The sequence below is a fragment of the Ogataea polymorpha genome (genome assembly GCF_001664045.1).
Source record: "Ogataea polymorpha strain NCYC 495 leu1.1 chromosome Unknown OGAPOscaffold_5, whole genome shotgun sequence".
NCBI lineage: Eukaryota > Fungi > Ascomycota > Pichiomycetes > Pichiales > Pichiaceae > Ogataea > Ogataea polymorpha.
The window spans coordinates 849,437-866,928 of NW_017264702.1; the positions used below are offsets into that span (position 1 = coordinate 849,437).

The 17,492-nt window shown below is 49.4% G+C and overlaps 9 protein-coding genes across 9 annotated transcripts; 6 read left to right on the forward strand and 3 right to left on the reverse strand.

The window, feature by feature from the left end:
• Positions 1-143: 143 nt before the first annotated feature.
• On the forward strand, positions 144-1,587 carry OGAPODRAFT_16917 (uncharacterized protein). Its single transcript, XM_018354755.1, has one exon. It carries the CDS (start codon positions 298-300, stop codon positions 1,291-1,293), a length of 996 nt encoding a protein of 331 aa, XP_018210065.1. The 5' UTR covers positions 144-297; the 3' UTR covers positions 1,294-1,587.
• A 384-nt stretch (positions 1,588-1,971) lies between these two features.
• Positions 1,972-5,600, forward strand: OGAPODRAFT_16918 (uncharacterized protein). Its single transcript, XM_018354756.1, has one exon. It carries the CDS (start codon positions 2,030-2,032, stop codon positions 5,531-5,533), a length of 3,504 nt encoding a protein of 1,167 aa, XP_018210066.1. The 5' UTR covers positions 1,972-2,029; the 3' UTR covers positions 5,534-5,600.
• A 21-nt stretch (positions 5,601-5,621) lies between these two features.
• Positions 5,622-7,647, forward strand: OGAPODRAFT_16919 (uncharacterized protein). Its single transcript, XM_018354757.1, has one exon. It carries the CDS (start codon positions 5,692-5,694, stop codon positions 7,114-7,116), a length of 1,425 nt encoding a protein of 474 aa, XP_018210067.1. The 5' UTR covers positions 5,622-5,691; the 3' UTR covers positions 7,117-7,647.
• On the forward strand, positions 7,139-7,624 carry OGAPODRAFT_9371 (uncharacterized protein; the record flags this gene model as incomplete). The annotated part of the gene is made up of 1 exon (XM_018357398.1): positions 7,139-7,624. The coding sequence occupies one exon, from the start codon at positions 7,139-7,141 to the stop codon at positions 7,622-7,624; it is 486 nt and encodes a 161-aa protein (XP_018210068.1).
• A 45-nt stretch (positions 7,648-7,692) lies between the features above and the next one.
• On the forward strand, positions 7,693-9,042 carry OGAPODRAFT_16920 (uncharacterized protein). Its single transcript, XM_018354758.1, has one exon. It carries the CDS (start codon positions 7,781-7,783, stop codon positions 8,975-8,977), a length of 1,197 nt encoding a protein of 398 aa, XP_018210069.1. The 5' UTR covers positions 7,693-7,780; the 3' UTR covers positions 8,978-9,042.
• Positions 9,032-10,238, reverse strand: OGAPODRAFT_16921 (uncharacterized protein). The gene has a single exon (XM_018354759.1). The coding sequence runs from the start codon at positions 10,176-10,178 to the stop codon at positions 9,057-9,059; it is 1,122 nt and encodes a 373-aa protein (XP_018210070.1). The 5' UTR covers positions 10,179-10,238; the 3' UTR covers positions 9,032-9,056.
• A 577-nt stretch (positions 10,239-10,815) lies between these two features.
• OGAPODRAFT_77306 (uncharacterized protein) lies at positions 10,816-13,467 on the forward strand (the record flags this gene model as incomplete). Its single annotated transcript, XM_018356309.1, has 2 exons — positions 10,816-13,365; positions 13,392-13,467. Exons 1-2 carry the CDS (start codon positions 10,955-10,957, stop codon positions 13,465-13,467), a joined length of 2,487 nt encoding a protein of 828 aa, XP_018210072.1. The 5' UTR covers positions 10,816-10,954.
• On the reverse strand, positions 10,816-15,516 carry OGAPODRAFT_77307 (uncharacterized protein; the record flags this gene model as incomplete). The annotated part of the gene is made up of 1 exon (XM_018356310.1): positions 10,816-15,516. One exon carries the CDS (start codon positions 15,514-15,516, stop codon positions 13,702-13,704), a length of 1,815 nt encoding a protein of 604 aa, XP_018210071.1. The 3' UTR covers positions 10,816-13,701.
• A 408-nt stretch (positions 15,517-15,924) lies between these two features.
• On the reverse strand, positions 15,925-17,445 carry OGAPODRAFT_77308 (uncharacterized protein; the record flags this gene model as incomplete). Its single annotated transcript, XM_018356311.1, has 1 exon — positions 15,925-17,445. The coding sequence occupies one exon, from the start codon at positions 17,443-17,445 to the stop codon at positions 15,925-15,927; it is 1,521 nt and encodes a 506-aa protein (XP_018210073.1).
• Positions 17,446-17,492: the final 47 nt, after the last annotated feature.

Below are 17,492 nucleotides of genomic sequence, written 5' to 3' on the forward strand. Positions count from 1 at the left end.
GCGCCAAGGTCCCGACGTAGTGGGCCGGTGCCGAAAAGGCCCAAGATCAGGAGCTTGGGCGACCGAATGTCGAAAAAACACGGGAAAAAAAACGAACACATTGCGATTCTTCTTGCTCTATCGGGGCGGAAGCGTAAGGCCAAGGACATTATACGGAACATTGCGCGGATCGAGGAATCTGCGCCGGAGCAGCCGTCGCTGCTCCACGATATCAGTCTTGTGTACTCGCGGGAGGAGTGGACTGAGGTGCGCAACGAGATCCTGCGAAGTCTGCCAAAACTCTCGAAAAGCGCTAAAATGACTCTGGAGCTTGTGTCGGCAAAATACAACGAACAGCCGACCGCAAAGCAGCTGTGGCAGGAGTCGTCTGCGCCGCCGATGGTGTTTAGCAGGGACGAGATTCTGAGCCTTTACGACTTTGAGACTGACGAAAAGACCTTTGTTGCGTCGCAGTCGGACGACGAGGACCTGGTGGTGACGCTGTCGCAGGTGATCCAGCCCGAGGAGCGATCGGTGCCGTGCACGCCCGAGGAGGACTACGGGGATTGCGAGGTTTCGTGGACGACATACGAGTCGCACGCGTCGGCGTCGCGGAAAATCCAGCAGCGGCGACAAGTCTACGAAGTGCTGGACGAAGAGCCGGGGGTATCTGGCACGCAGCAGGACCCGATCGAGCTGTCGAGCGAGACCGACGCGTCGATAGTGGTGGTGGAGAGTTCGCCGGTGGGGGAGGGCACCTTCAAACTCGACGATTTGCACGCACTGCAGCCAACGCGCGCAACGGCTACAGAGACAGCAGAGTCGCAGCCGCCCCTGACTGCGGCAGAGCTGGACTTCGGCAGCTTCACCACCGCCCAGCTTAAACTGCAGATCCAGGCATGGGGACTCAAGCCGGCGAAATCGCGGAAGCAGATGGTGGACATACTAACATCGTCGCTGCGGATGATCGACCGCCGGCAGCTACTGCGGCAGAAAGAGGGCGTATTGCAACTCAGCCAGGCGGAGCTGGACAGAAACTACACAGAGCACGTGCGTATGGAGGAAACGTTTCGCGAGGTGCGCAGCGTCATGTTCTCACACATCCGCAGGCTATTGAAAGAAGAGAAGACGCTGTACAGGGACATTTTGCTATTGAGGCCTATCAATTTCAGCGACGTGATGGCGCTGCTGGACGCAAAGGGGGTGCAGCTGGAGCCCGTCACTGTGCGGGCGTGTCTGGACGAGATGGGGGTCTCGTTTGTGGTGCGGGAGAATGAGACGGTGAACGAGATGGCCGAGGGAACAGAGGACTAGGCGTATTTTTTCAGCTCTGCAGGGTCGGGTTGGCGCAATAGTAGGACGCCGTTGAGCCACCGGGAAAAATAGTAAAACACGATGATCTTAATACTTAATGCAGCAAGGTCGAGCATGAACTGGGGCCACGACACATAGAGCCAGTTGCCAAGCAAGGTGTAGAGCTGGAGGGCGAAATAGGCGGTGGCGGCCGATAAGAGAAGCACAAACAGCACGGTCTTGGCGAGCCGTGCGATGTCGACCTGGTCCTCCTGGCTATAGCGGAGTCCGGTGGTATGCGGTTTTGAAAGGTTTGCCATGACGTGTGTCGAGAATGACCAAAAAAAAAAAGATACCGAGGGGGGCAGCTGGTGCAGAGATGTTTCCGAATGGGGCAGAATAAGGCGAGCCCCACGCGGCCCCACCTTTATTGCTGACAATTTTGGCTTTGTTTGCTGGCTCCGACAGAAATCCGACCCCCCCAATGTGGGGTAAAAAAAGTTTCAGCTCAATCGGGAAATAGAATGGTGTGACCAACAAAGGGGCTCTTGCAGCACCGCAATGACCAATGGCACAGACGCGGCAGCCGTGTGGTCGGCTCGCGGTGTTGGGCTGACCGATGACACGAGGGTTCATATATATTTCGAGGGTGTCCCTCTTCTCCATATTTTCCAAATTACCCTGCGACTGAAATGTACTGCCAATTGTAACCGACTCGTTGTTCGCATACCTTATATTTTGGATGATTTGTGCTACTATGAACAGCGATAAAACGTTTCAAATGCCTCCCATGTTTGGTTCGGTCAAGTCCAGCCGGCGCAGTTCCAGCGAGCTGTCCCAGGACAACAAGTCGGTGCCCGCAGAGCTTACCTTGAACGGCACCACGCCTTCGGGCAAGCCCCGGCTGTACGTGTGCAACATCTGCACCCGCGCCTTTGCCAGACAGGAGCATTTGAAAAGACACGAGCGGTCCCACACAAAGGAGAAACCCTTTGCCTGCACCATCTGCTCGCGCAAATTCAGCAGAAGAGACTTGCTGCTTAGACATTCCACCAAGCTTCATGCCGGGGCCGCAGAGGTCGTCCCGCGGCTCAGACGACGCTCCGTCAAGTCGACGTCCTCGCCAGCGTCCAAGGACAACACAGACCAGAGCGCGTCCAACAGTCCGTCTGCGGAGCCGGCTGGCAGAGCAGGATTGCGTCGCGGCAAACGCGGCTCCTTCTCGGCCTCTGCGAGCGCCGTCACCAAGCCAACGCCTTCAGCGAGAAGACAGCGCAACAGCGTGCCCGTTGCCGTCGAGCAGCGCATCAAGGAGGTGCCCGAGCTTCACGACGACTTCAGTTTCAAGGGTCTCAAGGATTTCGACTACAAGCTCGAGTTCCCCGTCAACAGACGCGCCTCATTCTCCGCTATGAGCGGCCGCAACTACGCCATGCCCACGCCCGAGCCGTACGCCACCGAGGCCGTCGAGTTTTCCACGCCGCAGCTCATTGCGTTCGACGACGACTCCGAGCAGTGGCTCAACAGCCTGCCCAACCTCGACCTCATGGACCACAGCGACAGCCAGGTGCCAATGCAAACGTCTTCCAGTTTGAATGTCGACGCCATGGACGTCTCGCCGCATGAGTTCCACGAGGACATCACCGGCTACTCGTTTTACGACGTGCCCTATAAAAACGTCGGCTCGTTGTTTACTCACACGGCTCTGCCCAACCGTGGTGTGCAGGCGCACGGACTCGAGGAGCTTGTGGAAGGCCCTCTGGGTCCGCAAGATAGGCCCGATGTTCAGCCTTTCAAGGCCCACGTGTCGCCGTTGGTCCAGGAAAGTCCCGCCACAGACTCGAGCCTCAACACGCAGCCGGGAGATGAAAAGGTCAAGCACTGGCAAGAAACACTGTTCAACCAGAGTATCAATGATTTGGAAGAGATCGCCGACTTGAACGTGTCCAAAACGTACGACGTTCCTCAAGGATACTCATTTTACGGCAACAGCGACCAGAACACGGTCCCGCACTCGTCGTCGTGCTCGTCAAACGCCACGATCTCGCCTATTCTGCTGGACAACACGCTCTCGGCCAACTCGCGGCAAAACAGCCCGAATCAGACCCTCGAAAACTCCCAGAAACAAGGAGGCTCCAAAACGTATTCGGATAAAGAGTTCAATAGCGAATTTGCATACTCAAAGGATAAGTTCGAGAAATACTCACGGGTGAACCTGTTCACCGGCACCATCAGAAACTACGTGTACCAGTCTCTTTCCAAGTATCCTTTTCTGGGAGTTCCTTCTCCCACTATTCCAGACAACGAAAAACTCAATCATTACACCAACGAATTCAAAAATAAGTTTTTGAACCACCATCCCTTCATCCACAAGTCCATGCTTAACGAGTATTCTCTGATGAAGTCGACGCTCTGCTCAATTGAATCGAATTTGATTAGAGACGAAAACAGCATCGACAATACCAGAGTGTCTCTGGTTTGTCAGCCGTTGCTGATTGCAACCATCGGAGCGATCGTGTCAAATAGAAAGAGCGACGCCGCCAACCTGTACGAGGCGTCCAGACGGTGCATTCATGTCTATCTCGAAACCCGCAAAAAGCTTGTCAGACACAGAGACTCAGCCGACGAGAACGTTGAGACTCAGACCAACAACTCCTCGCCTCTGTGGCTGATCCAGGCTCTCACTCTTTCCGTGGTCTACGGCCTTTTTGCAGATGACGAGACCAGCCTGAATGTTATTATCAGACAGGTGAACGCCCTATGCTCCTTGGTCAAGTCGTCAGGCCTGAACTCCGTCAGTTCGCAGCTACCAATAAACATAGACGACGACGAAACCTCTCACGAAAAATTCATCGAAAACGAGTCCACCATACGCACTGTCCACATGATATTCCACATCTCCTCTCTGCTATCCACGCTCTACAATATTGTTCCATCGTTGAAGATTGACGACCTGAAAACAGATCTGCCTTCGTCCACTTTTCTTTGGGAGTGCACAAGCCATGCGGAGTTCAAGAACATCCTTGAAAGTTTTGATTTCAGGCCAGAAAACTACCACCGTGTATTGAGAGATCTCATCAACTTACCGTTCGCCAAGCTCGATCCATCAACCGGTTTGATCGGAAAATTGAATTTCTTCTTTGACAATCACGTTAGCGAGTATGGGCTTGTTTGCCTCCAAAATGGGCTCCACCAGCTGGCATACCTGAAGCAGCTTTATCTGTCAATGCCAGAAGGAGGCAACGTTTCCGACTTTCTACTGCAACTAGGCTCAGAGGATCAAAAACTGCTCAACGTGGCTCAAAACTGGGAAAACCTGCTCAAGGCTTGCAAATTGTACCAGAGGAATAGCGAGGTTTTTATTGATGCAAAGTTGTTGAACAGCTACTTGAACCTGAAGTTGTCGCACATCATGAATTTCAATAAGATCAAAGAAAACGTCTGGCTGAGAAGTTTCAGCGATATCAACAGTCTCTACGAAAATAGCTTCATTTTTACTGACGACCAGCTGAAGGACTCCCAATACCAAAAAGAGCTCATTGGAATGCTGGACAACTGCATTGATATTTTCAAAACAGTGTTCTTCCAGCAGCCGGCAGACTCGGAGCTCGAGAACTCAGAGAAGCAACTGAAGGAGATTTATGACGAGGAGCTGGGAATAGTTGATCTTAATTTCTTGATGAAATTGTCCATTGACTCGCAGCTGCTTCTGGACATCTTTATGATCATTGTCAAGTTCTTGATCAATTTCGAGAACATCTTCAAAATGAAAATGAAGTACAACAGCCTTGGCTCTGTTAGTCTTATCCAGCACTTCGAGCTGCGCTCTACAGTGTACAACCCGTCCTCGTCGCTGAACACCGATGTCGACGAAACAGTGTTCAAGTATTACAAGAAGTTCTTCAAGATCTATCTCAATCTCGAGTATTTCTTGAAAATCAACTACGACTACCATGATTTTGAGAGCGATTTCTCAAGCCTGACCATTTCCAATATCATCAACAGGGATACGATGCACTACAGCCAGCAGGAAAAGAACCTGAACTCGATCTTGAAGGATGATCTAGAGGTGCTCCGTGAAAAAGACCTGATTATCAACGAGTTGATTGAGTTCAAGCTCCCGTTCAAATTTCTCAAGATCGGATCCTTCCTCTTCAACTTCATTTACGACAAGAACTTCAAGTTTGTGAACTTTAAGAACTTGAGCGATGTGCTGTTCCACTTGCGCGTTTTTCTCGAAAATAGAGATGACTTTGTTTGAAACCTAGCTGCAGTTACGATTTACGATAACGATACTCGATTATACGATAAATAAGAGTCATTTACCATCATATACTAAATTGCCGGTAGCAACCTTAAACACCCGTACACGGGAAAATCGCAGCCCTGTTAAATAAGGGATGCTACTTTATTCTCATCATGGTATCCTTTCATGATTTGAATGAAGACATCATTTGCTTCCATATAGTGCCGTTTTTGGACGAGCCAGACATCCGTGCTCTATTTCTTACATGCAAAAGCCTCAGCTTGTGTCTCAACCAGGCCGTTGTCTGGCATCAAATGTTTCGGAAGGCATTCAAGAATGACAACGTTCCGTTCGACATATACTATAAATGGCCCCAGCTGTACAAACTGCGCAAAAGCTGTAAGCTACTAACCTTTGGGAACAACGGGTACAGTCGTCTTGGGTGGCTTTTTGGCAGCCAGGATGCCGCTATGGAGATATTGGACCACGGACAGAGCAAGCGACTCGTCAAGCCTGTAGAGCTGACTTTTGAGGATGAATACATTGCAGACGTGACTGCCGGCGGGTTTGCGTTCTGCGTGCTTACCACCAGGGGCAATGTGTATTTTACAGGGCGCAATTGGCATGGAATGGCAGGCCTGTCGGAGCCGGGGCCCAAAACCAGAGACTACAATTTTGGCAGCGAGCCGCGCCCAGCCTATGAGCCAGGAAAATGTGTCAATAAGGTACAATTACCAGAAAACACCAAGATCAGCCAGATCGGGTCAGGAAGATCGCATTTTATCGGCCTCGACACCAACGGCCGGCTCTGGACGTGGGACAGCGTCGGCCGGCTGTGCAGGGGTGTCGAGTTGGATCTCCACCTGGAAAACGGCGACAGGGTAACGGGCCGGATTGAGCGAATCCGCGCGGGCTGGTCGTTCAGCAGCTGCCACATCGACAACCTGGGGATTGCCGTCTGGAATCGCCGTGACAGCCTTGCTCCGCATAGCGGCGAATACGGGCCAGTGCGCGCTTACGTCAGCGTTATCGACGGCACCGTCGCGATCGACGACTACATCGTGCTGGACAATTTTCTGATCTACCTAACGGAGCAGGGCGAGCTGTATCGTGTGGATCTGCCACGCGAACTCTCACCACGAATTGGCCGTGGCTCAAAGCTCGCCAAGTTTCAGGAGTACGCGGAGAAACACTCAGCGTATGGCAGCCACAAGACCCGGTTTGTGCGGCTCAGCGGCTCATTCAACAGGTTCAGCGCGATCACCAACGACGACCAGGTTCTGCTGGGGGATAAGAGCTCGGAAAAGCCGCAAATCTACCGCGAGCTGCAGTTTAATGGAGTGATTTCGGTGGCTGTTGGGGACTACCATTTTTTGGCCCTAAATAGAAAAGGCGAGCTGTATGCCTGGGGCAGAGAGTCACACAAAAACGGGTGTTTGGGGCTTGGGACGCTTTCTGCCGCACTTGCCATGCCAGGCGTGCGTCAGGACGGGAATGACATTGTTGTTGAGCAGCCGGTGCGTGTTCCTGTTAACGGTCAGGTTTTGGCGATTGCTGCCGGAGGATGGCAGTCGGCTGCGTTGGTGCACGAAAAATAATAGATAAGAAAAAATTGTACCAATGGCAGATTTCGCTGATTTGAAACCTATTATCACGAGCTCGAAACGCTCGGGCCGTCGCCGGCAGCGAGGCTCTTCTGGTGTGTCAAAGCCAGAGCCGGCGACTGTCGACGAAACTGCGGACGAACTGGTGATTGCGGGCAAGAAACCAAGACCAGCAGCAGAGACCCCGGTGCGAAAACGGCCCTCGTCTAAGTACTACGGCATGGATGACTTTTATCTGGACCACGAGACAATGGATGAGTACACGTGGACGGCGCTGGTTGGATTTAGCGCGATCAGGATCGGATCGCCGCTGATTTTCATTCTACATTGCACTTATCTGCTGGCTATTCTCTACTTCAAACATGGATTCACCATCGACGAGGAGGCATCGCAGACCATACCGAAGCTGATGCTGCCGCTGCTGGCAAATCTCCTGCTGGTGCATGTTTTCAACAAGTGGTATTTTTCGACAAATTACTACAAACTGCGGGAGCCTCACTGATTATTATTAAATATTCAGTTAACTGGTAGATAAAAATAGATAAATTAATTCTTAATGGCTGTTCCTCGATTAGACCTAGAGCATAGCTTATTGGAGTGGTCGCCGCCAGCGAAAAAAATCCACGGCTCTGTGGACGTGCAGAGCTTTCTGCATTCGATGGCAATTGACCGCATCAAGACAGCCCTAATGTTGATCTGCCAGAAGGTCAGCCTGAAAACTGTGCCGGAAGGGGTTCTGGACACCTCGCTAGTGGAATCGCCTAATGAGTCAGTATCAAGCCCAATACTTGATCTGCCCCGGCCAACGACAGAGTTCGACCAGAAAACGCTTTCGTCCAACGTCCAACGAGTGCTTGATTTTCTTGCCGAGTTTAACCTCCTGGTGGATCAGGTCCCGCCGAAGCCCGGTCCTAGACGGTACGGAAATATGGCGTGTCGCGACTGGCACGACCAACTCGAGAAGCAAGTGGACAGCTGGTTTGATTTGCACCTGCGCCCGCTTTTTGCATCCCAGGTGGACGGCCAGTTTACTGGGTTTGTTTCCGAAGCCAGATACTACATTCTAGGGGCGTTCGGCTCTCGCGAGCGTCTTGACTATGGCACAGGGCACGAGCTATCTTTTTTGGCATTTTTTGCGAGCCTGCTTATGTGTCAATTGCTGGACCAGGACTCTCTCGAGGGTACCGAGATCCTAGTCATCTTTGGCAAATATTATGATCTTGTGAAACGTTTGATCCTGACGTACACGCTCGAACCGGCGGGATCACACGGGGTGTGGGGGCTAGACGACCATTTCCACTTGATCTACATCATTGGAGCTTCGCAGCTGGTGGATTCCGAGACCGTTGGAACCGATAGAAAAAGCGCTAGGGCCATGAACTTTCGCGTGGGACTCACGCCGTCGACGGTGCTGAATCCGGCGGTGACCAAACAGCAGGCACACCGCAATCTTTTCTACAACGCTATTGGATTTATTCGGCGTGTGAAAAAGGGCAATTTCAGTGAGCACTCGCCGCTGCTCTACGAAATTTGCACCTCTAAGCCCTGGGAAAAAATAGCACTCGGAATGATCAAAATGTTCCAGGGAGAGGTGCTCTCGAAATTCCCTGTTGTGCAGCACTTTTACTTTGGCAATGTGCTGTTCCCCTGGATAGACGCTGTTTCGCTGCGAGCTCTGCCCGAGTCTTCCCCAGACACGGAGCCCGAAAAGACAGCTCCCGCTAAAACAGACTACCGCAGTGAGGCCGAGCTCGCTATGCACTCGCTGTACCAACGAAGAGAAGAGGAACTTGCGATGCTTGCGGAGAAACGCCCGTCTGGTGCGCCTAGAGCTACCCGTGCGCCGTGGAAATGACGCTCTCTCTAAGACTATTTAATTTGAGTGATACTTTTATCATTCTTTGAAGAAGCTTATTTCTGTTCCAATCTATAATCTACTTTCCCGTTCCAAAGGCCTTGTGGAACTCGGTAAAGACAAACCTGTATCTGACGTCTCCCTTCCAGGCTCTGGTCAGCGCAATGTTGCACCCCTCCTCGGAAATTGGGATCTCTTCGACCCACGGACGGATGTCGTGCTTCACACACAGGTCCAGCAAGTCCAGCATCTCCTTTCTGGATCCCAGATTTGATGAGCACAGCGATGAGCCGTTAGAGAAAAACGTGAACGGAGAAACGTCATATTTCTCCTCTACGGCCGGCAGACCGACAGAGACAAATCTGCCCTGAACCTTCAAGATCGACAGGAAGCTGTCCAAGTCGAGGCCAGAGAGAGAAATGGCACAGTTGAGAATAAGGTCGAATTGGTCGAAGTACTCGTCCGCCCAGCCCTTGGTTCCCGTGGCCACGAACCCCTTGGCACCAAGCTGTAAGGCCTGCTCCTTCTTGGCGTCTGTTCTCGAGAAAACGTATGGCTGGGCTCCCAAAGCAGCGGCAATCTGGACCGCGAGGTGTCCCAGGCCTCCCAGACCAAGCACAGCCACTTTTGGCTTCTCGCCATTCGGCAGGTCGGTAGGTATGTATCTTTTCAGAGGGGAGTACACGGTTAATCCTGCGCAGCACAGAGAGGCAGCCTCGGTGGATTTAATGGCGTCGGGAATGGCAAAGCAGAAATGTTCGTGTGCTCTCACGTGCGAAGCGTAGCCTCCCTGAGAAACATAGCCATCGGGATAAACGCCGTCGTACGTGGTGACAGAGTTCTTACAGTACTGTTCGTTGTTCTCCTTGCACCGTCTGCAGCTCAAACATCCAAAAGCCTGGGCTCCCAGGCCGACTCTGTCGCCAATCTTGTGCAGACTGACTTTGGGACCCACGTTGACCACTTTGCCAATGATCTCGTGGCCCACAACCTGCGGAAGCTTGATTTCTCCCCATCCTTCGCCGCCCATCGCCGTCATGATGTCGGACCCGCAAAGACCACAACACTCAATTTCGATGTCAATGTCGTGGTCGCCAAAGGTCTTGGGCTTGTACGAGATGTACTTGGGCTTGTTCCAGTCCTTGGTGTCAAGCACGGCAAAACCAGCAAATTCCTCAGGGTAGTTCACAGAAACAGTCATTGCAGCAGATGAAAAGTCCGAGAATTTGCAACTTTGGGTATCTATATACTCCGATTGGTAGTGTCCAGCCGGCTTTACCAAATTAGTAAATAGATCCCCTTCTCGAGGAGCCGAACAATTGTCCGTCGTGTTCGTGCCATAAAAGGTTTGGAATCGAAATAATGCTAGATAGAGTATTTGGGTAGCACACCCCGTGTTTGTCCTCCAAGTGGGGAGAAAATATTGGAGTGTTGGGGTGGCCGTTTTTTTGCTTGGCTCCAGTTTCTTGCGTGACACCCCCTATCAGACGGAGCAGTTATATACAAGCACATTACACGACACGACACAAAATCTGCTCACTTCTGGCATTCGACGCTGGCTATTATGCTGCCTGATGACGCCACCTATCCATTGTGTATTTAACAAGCTCGCTCTAGGCTTCTATTACATAATAAGTACGTAAATTCCGCTCCCATAAATTCCGTTCCTCCAGAAAAGTCTTCCGTCGATCGACGCTTTTCCATTCCTTCGCGACAACGCAGATCGCAATTTCTTTTTCTTATCAGAGGACTCCTCCAACTTGGGAAAGAAAAAGTCATTAAAAAGATCAGCTTAAATTACTGTCCCAACCACTAATCGCACCCCACTGTCAGTAGCGTGAACTCCTCATCCTTTGGCAGCACAAAAAACCAGCTCCAACCCAAACCCATATTTTTTGCCTCTGAATGGCCGGTATTCAATAGTTCTGGTATTGCACACCAAGCATTTTAGTTAACAACGAGACAATCAGAAATTTCATGGCAGACCTTCTACGGACCCCGCTATTTCCTGTGGAGGGGCTTTCCAACGAGACTATCATCAAGCTTCCACCACAGCCTAGTGCAGAGAGTGGTTCCGTTAAGCTGTATCTCATCCAGGCAGAGGAAAACCTCTTTTTGGAGGGGTTCACAGAAGAGGAGACGAAAGGGAGACCTCCCACGATTCTTCGCGGGTGCCTGTTTGTGCGCGTTCTCAGACCAGTCAAAATAAAATCCATTTCGCTGAAACTTACCGGTACGTCCCGAACAGACTGGCCGGAAGGAATACCTCCCAAGAGAGTCGAGCACGTTGAGCAAACCACTCTCATCCAGCACACATGGCCTTTCTTTCACCATACAAACACATACGAGGTTACGGAGACGAGCCGGAACAACGCTGATCTGTTTGTTCCAAAGAGCAATGCCGACTGCGAGCCATCGAATTTTAGTCTCGACAACGGTCTGTCCCCCGTTACCAGCGCAATAGACATGTTCACAGACATGATGCCTGTGAAGTCGCCTTCGCCGCTCGCAATGGTGCTTAAGGGAAAGCGGCCTAGCTCGCCACGGCCTGGATTATTCGCTCAGTTGTCACAGCAAGATATCGACCTAACTCCAGCAAAGTCGAACGCCAGCGTTGATGACACAAAACTGTTTGTGCCAGGAGACTACATCTACGCTTTTGAACATCCGATCCCGGCCTCTGCGGCAGAAACCATTGATGTCACGTTTGGCTCGGTTTATTACCAGCTTGAGGCATTCCTAGAGCGCAGCGGGACGTTCAAGTCAAGTTTGTCGACAAAAAAACCGGTGAATATAGTGCGCACCCCATCTCAGGACTCCATTGAGGAGAACGAACCGATCGTGATCAACAGAGATTGGGAAGACCAGCTGAACTACGAGATAGTTGTTTCGTCGAAACAGGTGTTGTTGAACTCGTATTTGCCAATCTCATTTAAGCTGAGTCCGCTGGACAAAATCAAAGTCCACCGGATCAAGGTGTATTTTACAGAACACCTAGAATACTACTGCAAGAACAAACGAGTCCACCGCACAGAGCCACCAAAGAAATTCTTGCTATTGGAGCACAAAGCCAGCAATGAGCAGGACAATTTGCTTTCACTCGGCGAAGATGAAATCTCTGCTAGAGAACTCGAGTTCCATGTCTACGTGCCGGAAAAACTCGGAGACAGATACAAGCTGCACCCAGACACCTCTTTCGAAGATATCCAGTCCCACCACTGGATCAAGATCTGTATTCGAATCTCGAGATCCGCCCCAACGCCAGAGGATCCTAAGAAGCGCAAGCATTTCGAGCTTTCCATCGACTCGCCCATTCACCTGCTGTCTCCGCTCTGTGCGCACGCAAACACACTGCTACCTTCCTATTCTGAGCAAATGGAGGGAATTCCTCAAAGCAGAGACTCTATTGACATGCTGCTCTCGTCTAGAGAACGGATTAACACGGACTCTAACCTATACAAGCCGGACGGACGCACACCGTTTGTATTGCAGTCTCCACAGGCCAAGCCTTTTTCGCCAATTATGACACCCCAATCCAGCAGTGCAGATCTGCGCAACAGTTTGCCGCTTCTGCAGTCGCCACAGCTGCTCAAGAATTCCAGCTTCAGCGCAAACGGCCTGGATTTCGAAGATCCGCCTCCAAATTTCGAGGAAACAACCAAAGATATGCCTCCGTCGTACGACGAGGCGATCAGAGAGAAACAGAGCTGCGAAGAGGGAGAATCACAAATAACTCCAGACACCTCTTCGTCCAACCGTTCTTCGTACTACGTGGATGAACGGAGATCGAGATTTGATAGGATCAGAGACGACCCGGATATGGAGGGCAGCGATTTGGGAGGCAATTTCAAACTAAAGGTAGTTCCAATTAGATCTCGTTCTACCTCTCAGAGCAGGGACGATATGAGATCCAGATCGCCTCCACTGGTTTCCCAGTGCCGGTCAAAATCCAGGCTAATTAGCTCGTCTCTAATTCCGGGCAATTCCTTCATAAACGTGACTAATGCCTCTCATGGCATGGACGATGCGCTTTCCCAAGCCTTCAGTGACGAGGACAAACAACCGAACCGGCCAAACTTTGCTTCTCAACCAAGTCTGGCAAGTGTTCCCGAGCACCCAGTCTCTCCCAAGCGTGAGGATGACCCGAGTCACGAGACCAACGAGTCAAACTCCGAACCGCTCATGAACTCTCCAGGACACTTCTCTACAAGGTCGTCGCTAAACTCATTGACCGGGTCTCTGGTCTCTGAGGATCCGGCAACCAGAAAACCGCTTTTGAGCCACGAGTCAACGAATAACCTCTTGGAAGAAAATGCAAGCTCTATTTTCAAGCTGCCACCGGAAAATGGCAGCTCTGTCGATATCACGGCGATGTTGGGCTCGTCAATGTCAAATAATACCGCCTTCGAAACAGTTCCGGACGCAAGATGGCATCCTTTCAACATGACAGAAGCCTCAGAGGGATCTGTGGTCCCGAACCTCCCGCATAACATTCGCAATTCGAGAAGAGCAGGCCTCCAGAATAAAACTGTCGAATGGAAAGCGCAGTATGCTCAGGCGGGAGCTCAAGAATGTCGTCTTGACTACGGACATGTGGAAAGACAACTGAGCTTTGGAGTGGAACCCATCCTTTCGGTGCTGGCAGCATCGAACGAGGATGGTGTTACAAATTCAAAAACATTAAGCTCTCATACACTGAGGAAAAATGAGGAAGTTATCGAAGATTAACCTAGGTCAGCTATTTTCTTCTGCAAACCATTAATATCATATTTGAAATGCTTCGCCACGCTCTTAGAGGAGCCATTGGAGGTAAAATTGGTGTAGAAAACTCTGTAAGCCGGAACAAGCATCTTGTTAATGTCCTGATTCAGCTGCTTTTTGAAAAATGCAGGAAGTTTCTTGTGCTGCATCTTCTTGAAGTTCTCTTCGAAATTCTTGTTGAACTCGTCAATCAGTTTCCCTAGTTCTTTTGAAGTGAGGTTGAACGTGTCTCCTTGTCTGGTAGATGCCTGCATCAACTTGGTAGTCATTTTTGTCCATTCCGCTGTGGCCTTCTCCATTGCTTTTTTCTTCATTCTATCTACCCGCTGCAGCCCCGTGTGCCCAAGAACCTGCTTCAGTCCCCCACTGTTATCCAGCAAATTTTGTAGCCCATCCAAATTAAATAGCAGGAAAACTCCAAGGTCTTCCTCGCTCATTTTCGGCTTATACTTCCGTTCAAGCTGGAAGAAGTTGTATTCGATCAGATCGCCATAAAAAACACTCAACAGGAAAGCAGGATCGTTAGAGCCCATCCTAACCTCTTGGAATCCAGGAGGTTTTGATGCAGGTAACCAGCTGCCGTTCTTCATGGTTGAGATTATTTTCAGCTGATATTCTTGGAACTGGCACATCTTACTGATTCTTGAAATGAGAGACATGAATGTGTTGTTCAACGTTTCGTTCACATTGTCACCGACCACCATGTCAGAATAACGCTGGTCAATATACTTGAAGGAGCCTGGGAAAACCGACTGGCAGTGGGTAAGAGACTCAGGCTCTAGCTCTGATATTTGGCGCGGAATTATCAGGTTGAGTCTTCTGAAAGCGCTTAGAATCAATGACAGACCGTGATCAATTTCAAAATACATGGAGCTGTAGCTTGACTGGTGAATTTCAACAAAGCTTGAGAAATTGTTGAACTGATTGACAAAGTTTTCCAGAGAAGGCGAGAAAATCTCAAAAAGAAGCTGATTGATGTCATTGAAATCATCGAAGAACTTGGAAAGAAAATGCGGCTCTCCATAGAGAAGACTCTGCAGCGTCTTGGAATAGTTGACAAAGTACCTTTGGTTTTTGTCTCCATCGTAGTAGTAAGTTTGATCTTTGACAAGCGTAGGGAGGTCTAAGTTAAGCGCACGAAGAGTTGAAAGGTTATAGTCTGCTCTTTCCTTGATCAGGGTATCTAACATATTCTTTGCACGGCTGCGTTTCATAAAATCATACATCAGCTTGAGCTGCACTATTATATCGTCCTCTTCCTTTCCGTATTTATTACCATTGCTTTTGAGCCTCTTGCTTAATGTTTTGAGCTTATTGATAAACTCGAATTTAAGAGTTACATCGGCATCTCGTAGAGACGAGTCAAGTCCTTTGCGTAAACCTTCAAAGTCATTCAAGTTCCTGGATTCCAATTCATGCTGGATTCGCTGATATTTGTCAACAATATTGCAGAAGCTGGTTATTTGTGAGACGGAGTTGAGTCCACTAAAGGTGCTCATTGATTTGTCTAAACTGCTGATCTCCTCTGCGTAGTCCCGAATATTCTCCACCAACTTGAATACATTTTGGAAGTTTCTCTGCTGCACTTTGAGACGGTTGATTTTGACCATCAGCGGGTTGATTGACTTAATTGCGAGAGCGCTGCTTGTTGAAACCCTATGAAGCTTCGCAGATAGCGTTGCGGTCAGCTCATCTGTCGATTTGAGATTCTCGTCCAGAATTGACATATCCGCCTCGTCCACGTCAATGGCTATTTCGGAGCCGGCTCCTAAGTTCATTGCGTTCAACGCACTCATCAATGAAGATTTTCCTTTGAATTTATTTATTTAGTTACTTGTTTGTGATTAGATAGATCGTCTGAGAGTCGTCGGCGCGTCGAAACGGTTAAAGGAAATGCTGAACAAATTTTTTTTTGTAGGCATAATGTTTGGCGGATCAGTATGGATTGGAATTGTTGTGGAGGCTATGGAAGCTTTGTTTGGCGTTTTGCCTGAACAATAGCACGCCAGAAATTCCACGCAATTCAGTCATGTATTGCCCCGTTTTCATACTGTGCCTAGAGCAGTCATACACCTTATTTCGCTAACACTAGATTCAGAACCATAATTTAGAGTTTGATAGTAGAAAGGTGTACATTCGTTAAGAGACTTATATTGTCCATATAGTAAAAGAATAACAAGTCGACATTACAGTAATTCTAGTCCTAGTGCACATGCAGTTAGTATAAGTACAATGATTTCAATCTTGGATATATTTTTCAGGGGAGAACTCACGATAGCCGCGTCGCTAGACAGAACAGAGGCATATTTCCTGTCTGCTAGTGGTTGAGGAAAAAGATCATATTCGACTAATTTTTCAAGATCCCATTCGATGGCATCCTCAGTCTTGTAACACCAGAAAATGAAGCCGCTCGTTTGGTTGTATAGATCCAATTGAGCCTCAATTAGTTTTCTAACCTCTTTTCTGCGTTCCTTGGTCCATTCACCGAAATCGTTTGCATACGCGCAGTTACCTAGTTTTTTAGTAGATTGGAAGGTTCCATCATACCGGGCACCTCTTCCAACACCGTTTAGCCAGAATGCACAATCGGTAATGGCAGCCGCCCATTCACCAACCAGCTTTGGTTTGTCTTCTTTGAGGATTGCAGATGTGAAACCTTTCAATGAGGCGATGTGCTCGTCGATCGACTGTGACAGCTGACCAACATCAAACACCTCGTATCTGTGGTGATCTATAATAATGTTATAATAATTCCCCTGATAGGTGGATGTGTTAGTATGTCCAGTCAAATTACCCGTGTGAGGGTATAATGTAATATTAGAGGTATGGCTCACCTTTCCGGTAAGTCTGGAGTCCCAGAATTCCGGAGCCATGAATGCGTCATGGTACGCAATGTAAGTGTCGCTCTTTAAATATCTCATCTGTGTGTAGCTGTTGACATAAAATTCCTCCAGTTTGTTAATATTCAGTCTCGATCCTAATGGCTCATTCAGTACTTGGATAGCTGAAATAACATCCTCGTATTCTTCTCCGCCATATTTGGCCATTATGTAATGCAAGATCTCAAGCGAAAGATCAACATATAGCGGATGCTTTTGCCAATCCACGTGGTCTCTTAATCCCGAGTTGTCGAACCCATTTTGGGAGCCAGGAACCCCATGCAGATCAATCCAAAGGAACAAGCCATATTTTCTACACCACTGAATTGCCTTGTCCAAATATTCTTCCTGCCCAAAACAGTAGGGATCCGAGCTCAAGTGGGCGAAGGCCCAATATCCAATTGGAAATCTGACTGTGTTGAAGCCATATTTCTTGATCTTCTCAAAATCACTTTCTACGATCCAGCTATCCCAATGTTTTTTCAGCCTGGTATGACACTCCTCGGTACCCAGCTGCTTACAGTAGTGATACTCATCAACTGGCACTGTCGCTTCGGTTCCGTCGGTGGAAGCATCCCAATAAAGAGTCGGTGTTATGTACGGCTCTGTCACCATCCAGCCTCCTAAATTCACGCCATAAACTTTGTCGTTATTGTAGTCAAAAACGGATTTTGAATTACTTGTCTCACTCTCGTCCCACGAACGTTTGACTTGTCTTTTACTAATGAACTCTTTGAAGCTTGGTGATAATTCATATATCGATTCAGCATTTGCGGCATAGGCGCTGGTGATCGCAATCACCATGGAAAATGCAGATATACTCTTCATGTTGCATATGCTTGTATGCTTGCTTTGCAATGACCAGAAAAGTAACT

What these genes read in the sequence shown, in the direction of transcription:
- OGAPODRAFT_16917 (XM_018354755.1), top strand. Translation starts at nt 298, where the DNA reads ATGACTCTGGAGCTTGTGTCGGCAAAATACAACGAACAGCCGACCGCA.
- OGAPODRAFT_16919 (XM_018354757.1), top strand. Translation starts at nt 5,692, where the DNA reads ATGGTATCCTTTCATGATTTGAATGAAGACATCATTTGCTTCCATATA.
- OGAPODRAFT_16921 (XM_018354759.1), bottom strand. Translation starts at nt 10,178, where the DNA reads ATGACTGTTTCTGTGAACTACCCTGAGGAATTTGCTGGTTTTGCCGTG.
- OGAPODRAFT_16920 (XM_018354758.1), top strand. Translation starts at nt 7,781, where the DNA reads ATGGCAATTGACCGCATCAAGACAGCCCTAATGTTGATCTGCCAGAAG.
- OGAPODRAFT_16918 (XM_018354756.1), top strand. Translation starts at nt 2,030, where the DNA reads ATGAACAGCGATAAAACGTTTCAAATGCCTCCCATGTTTGGTTCGGTC.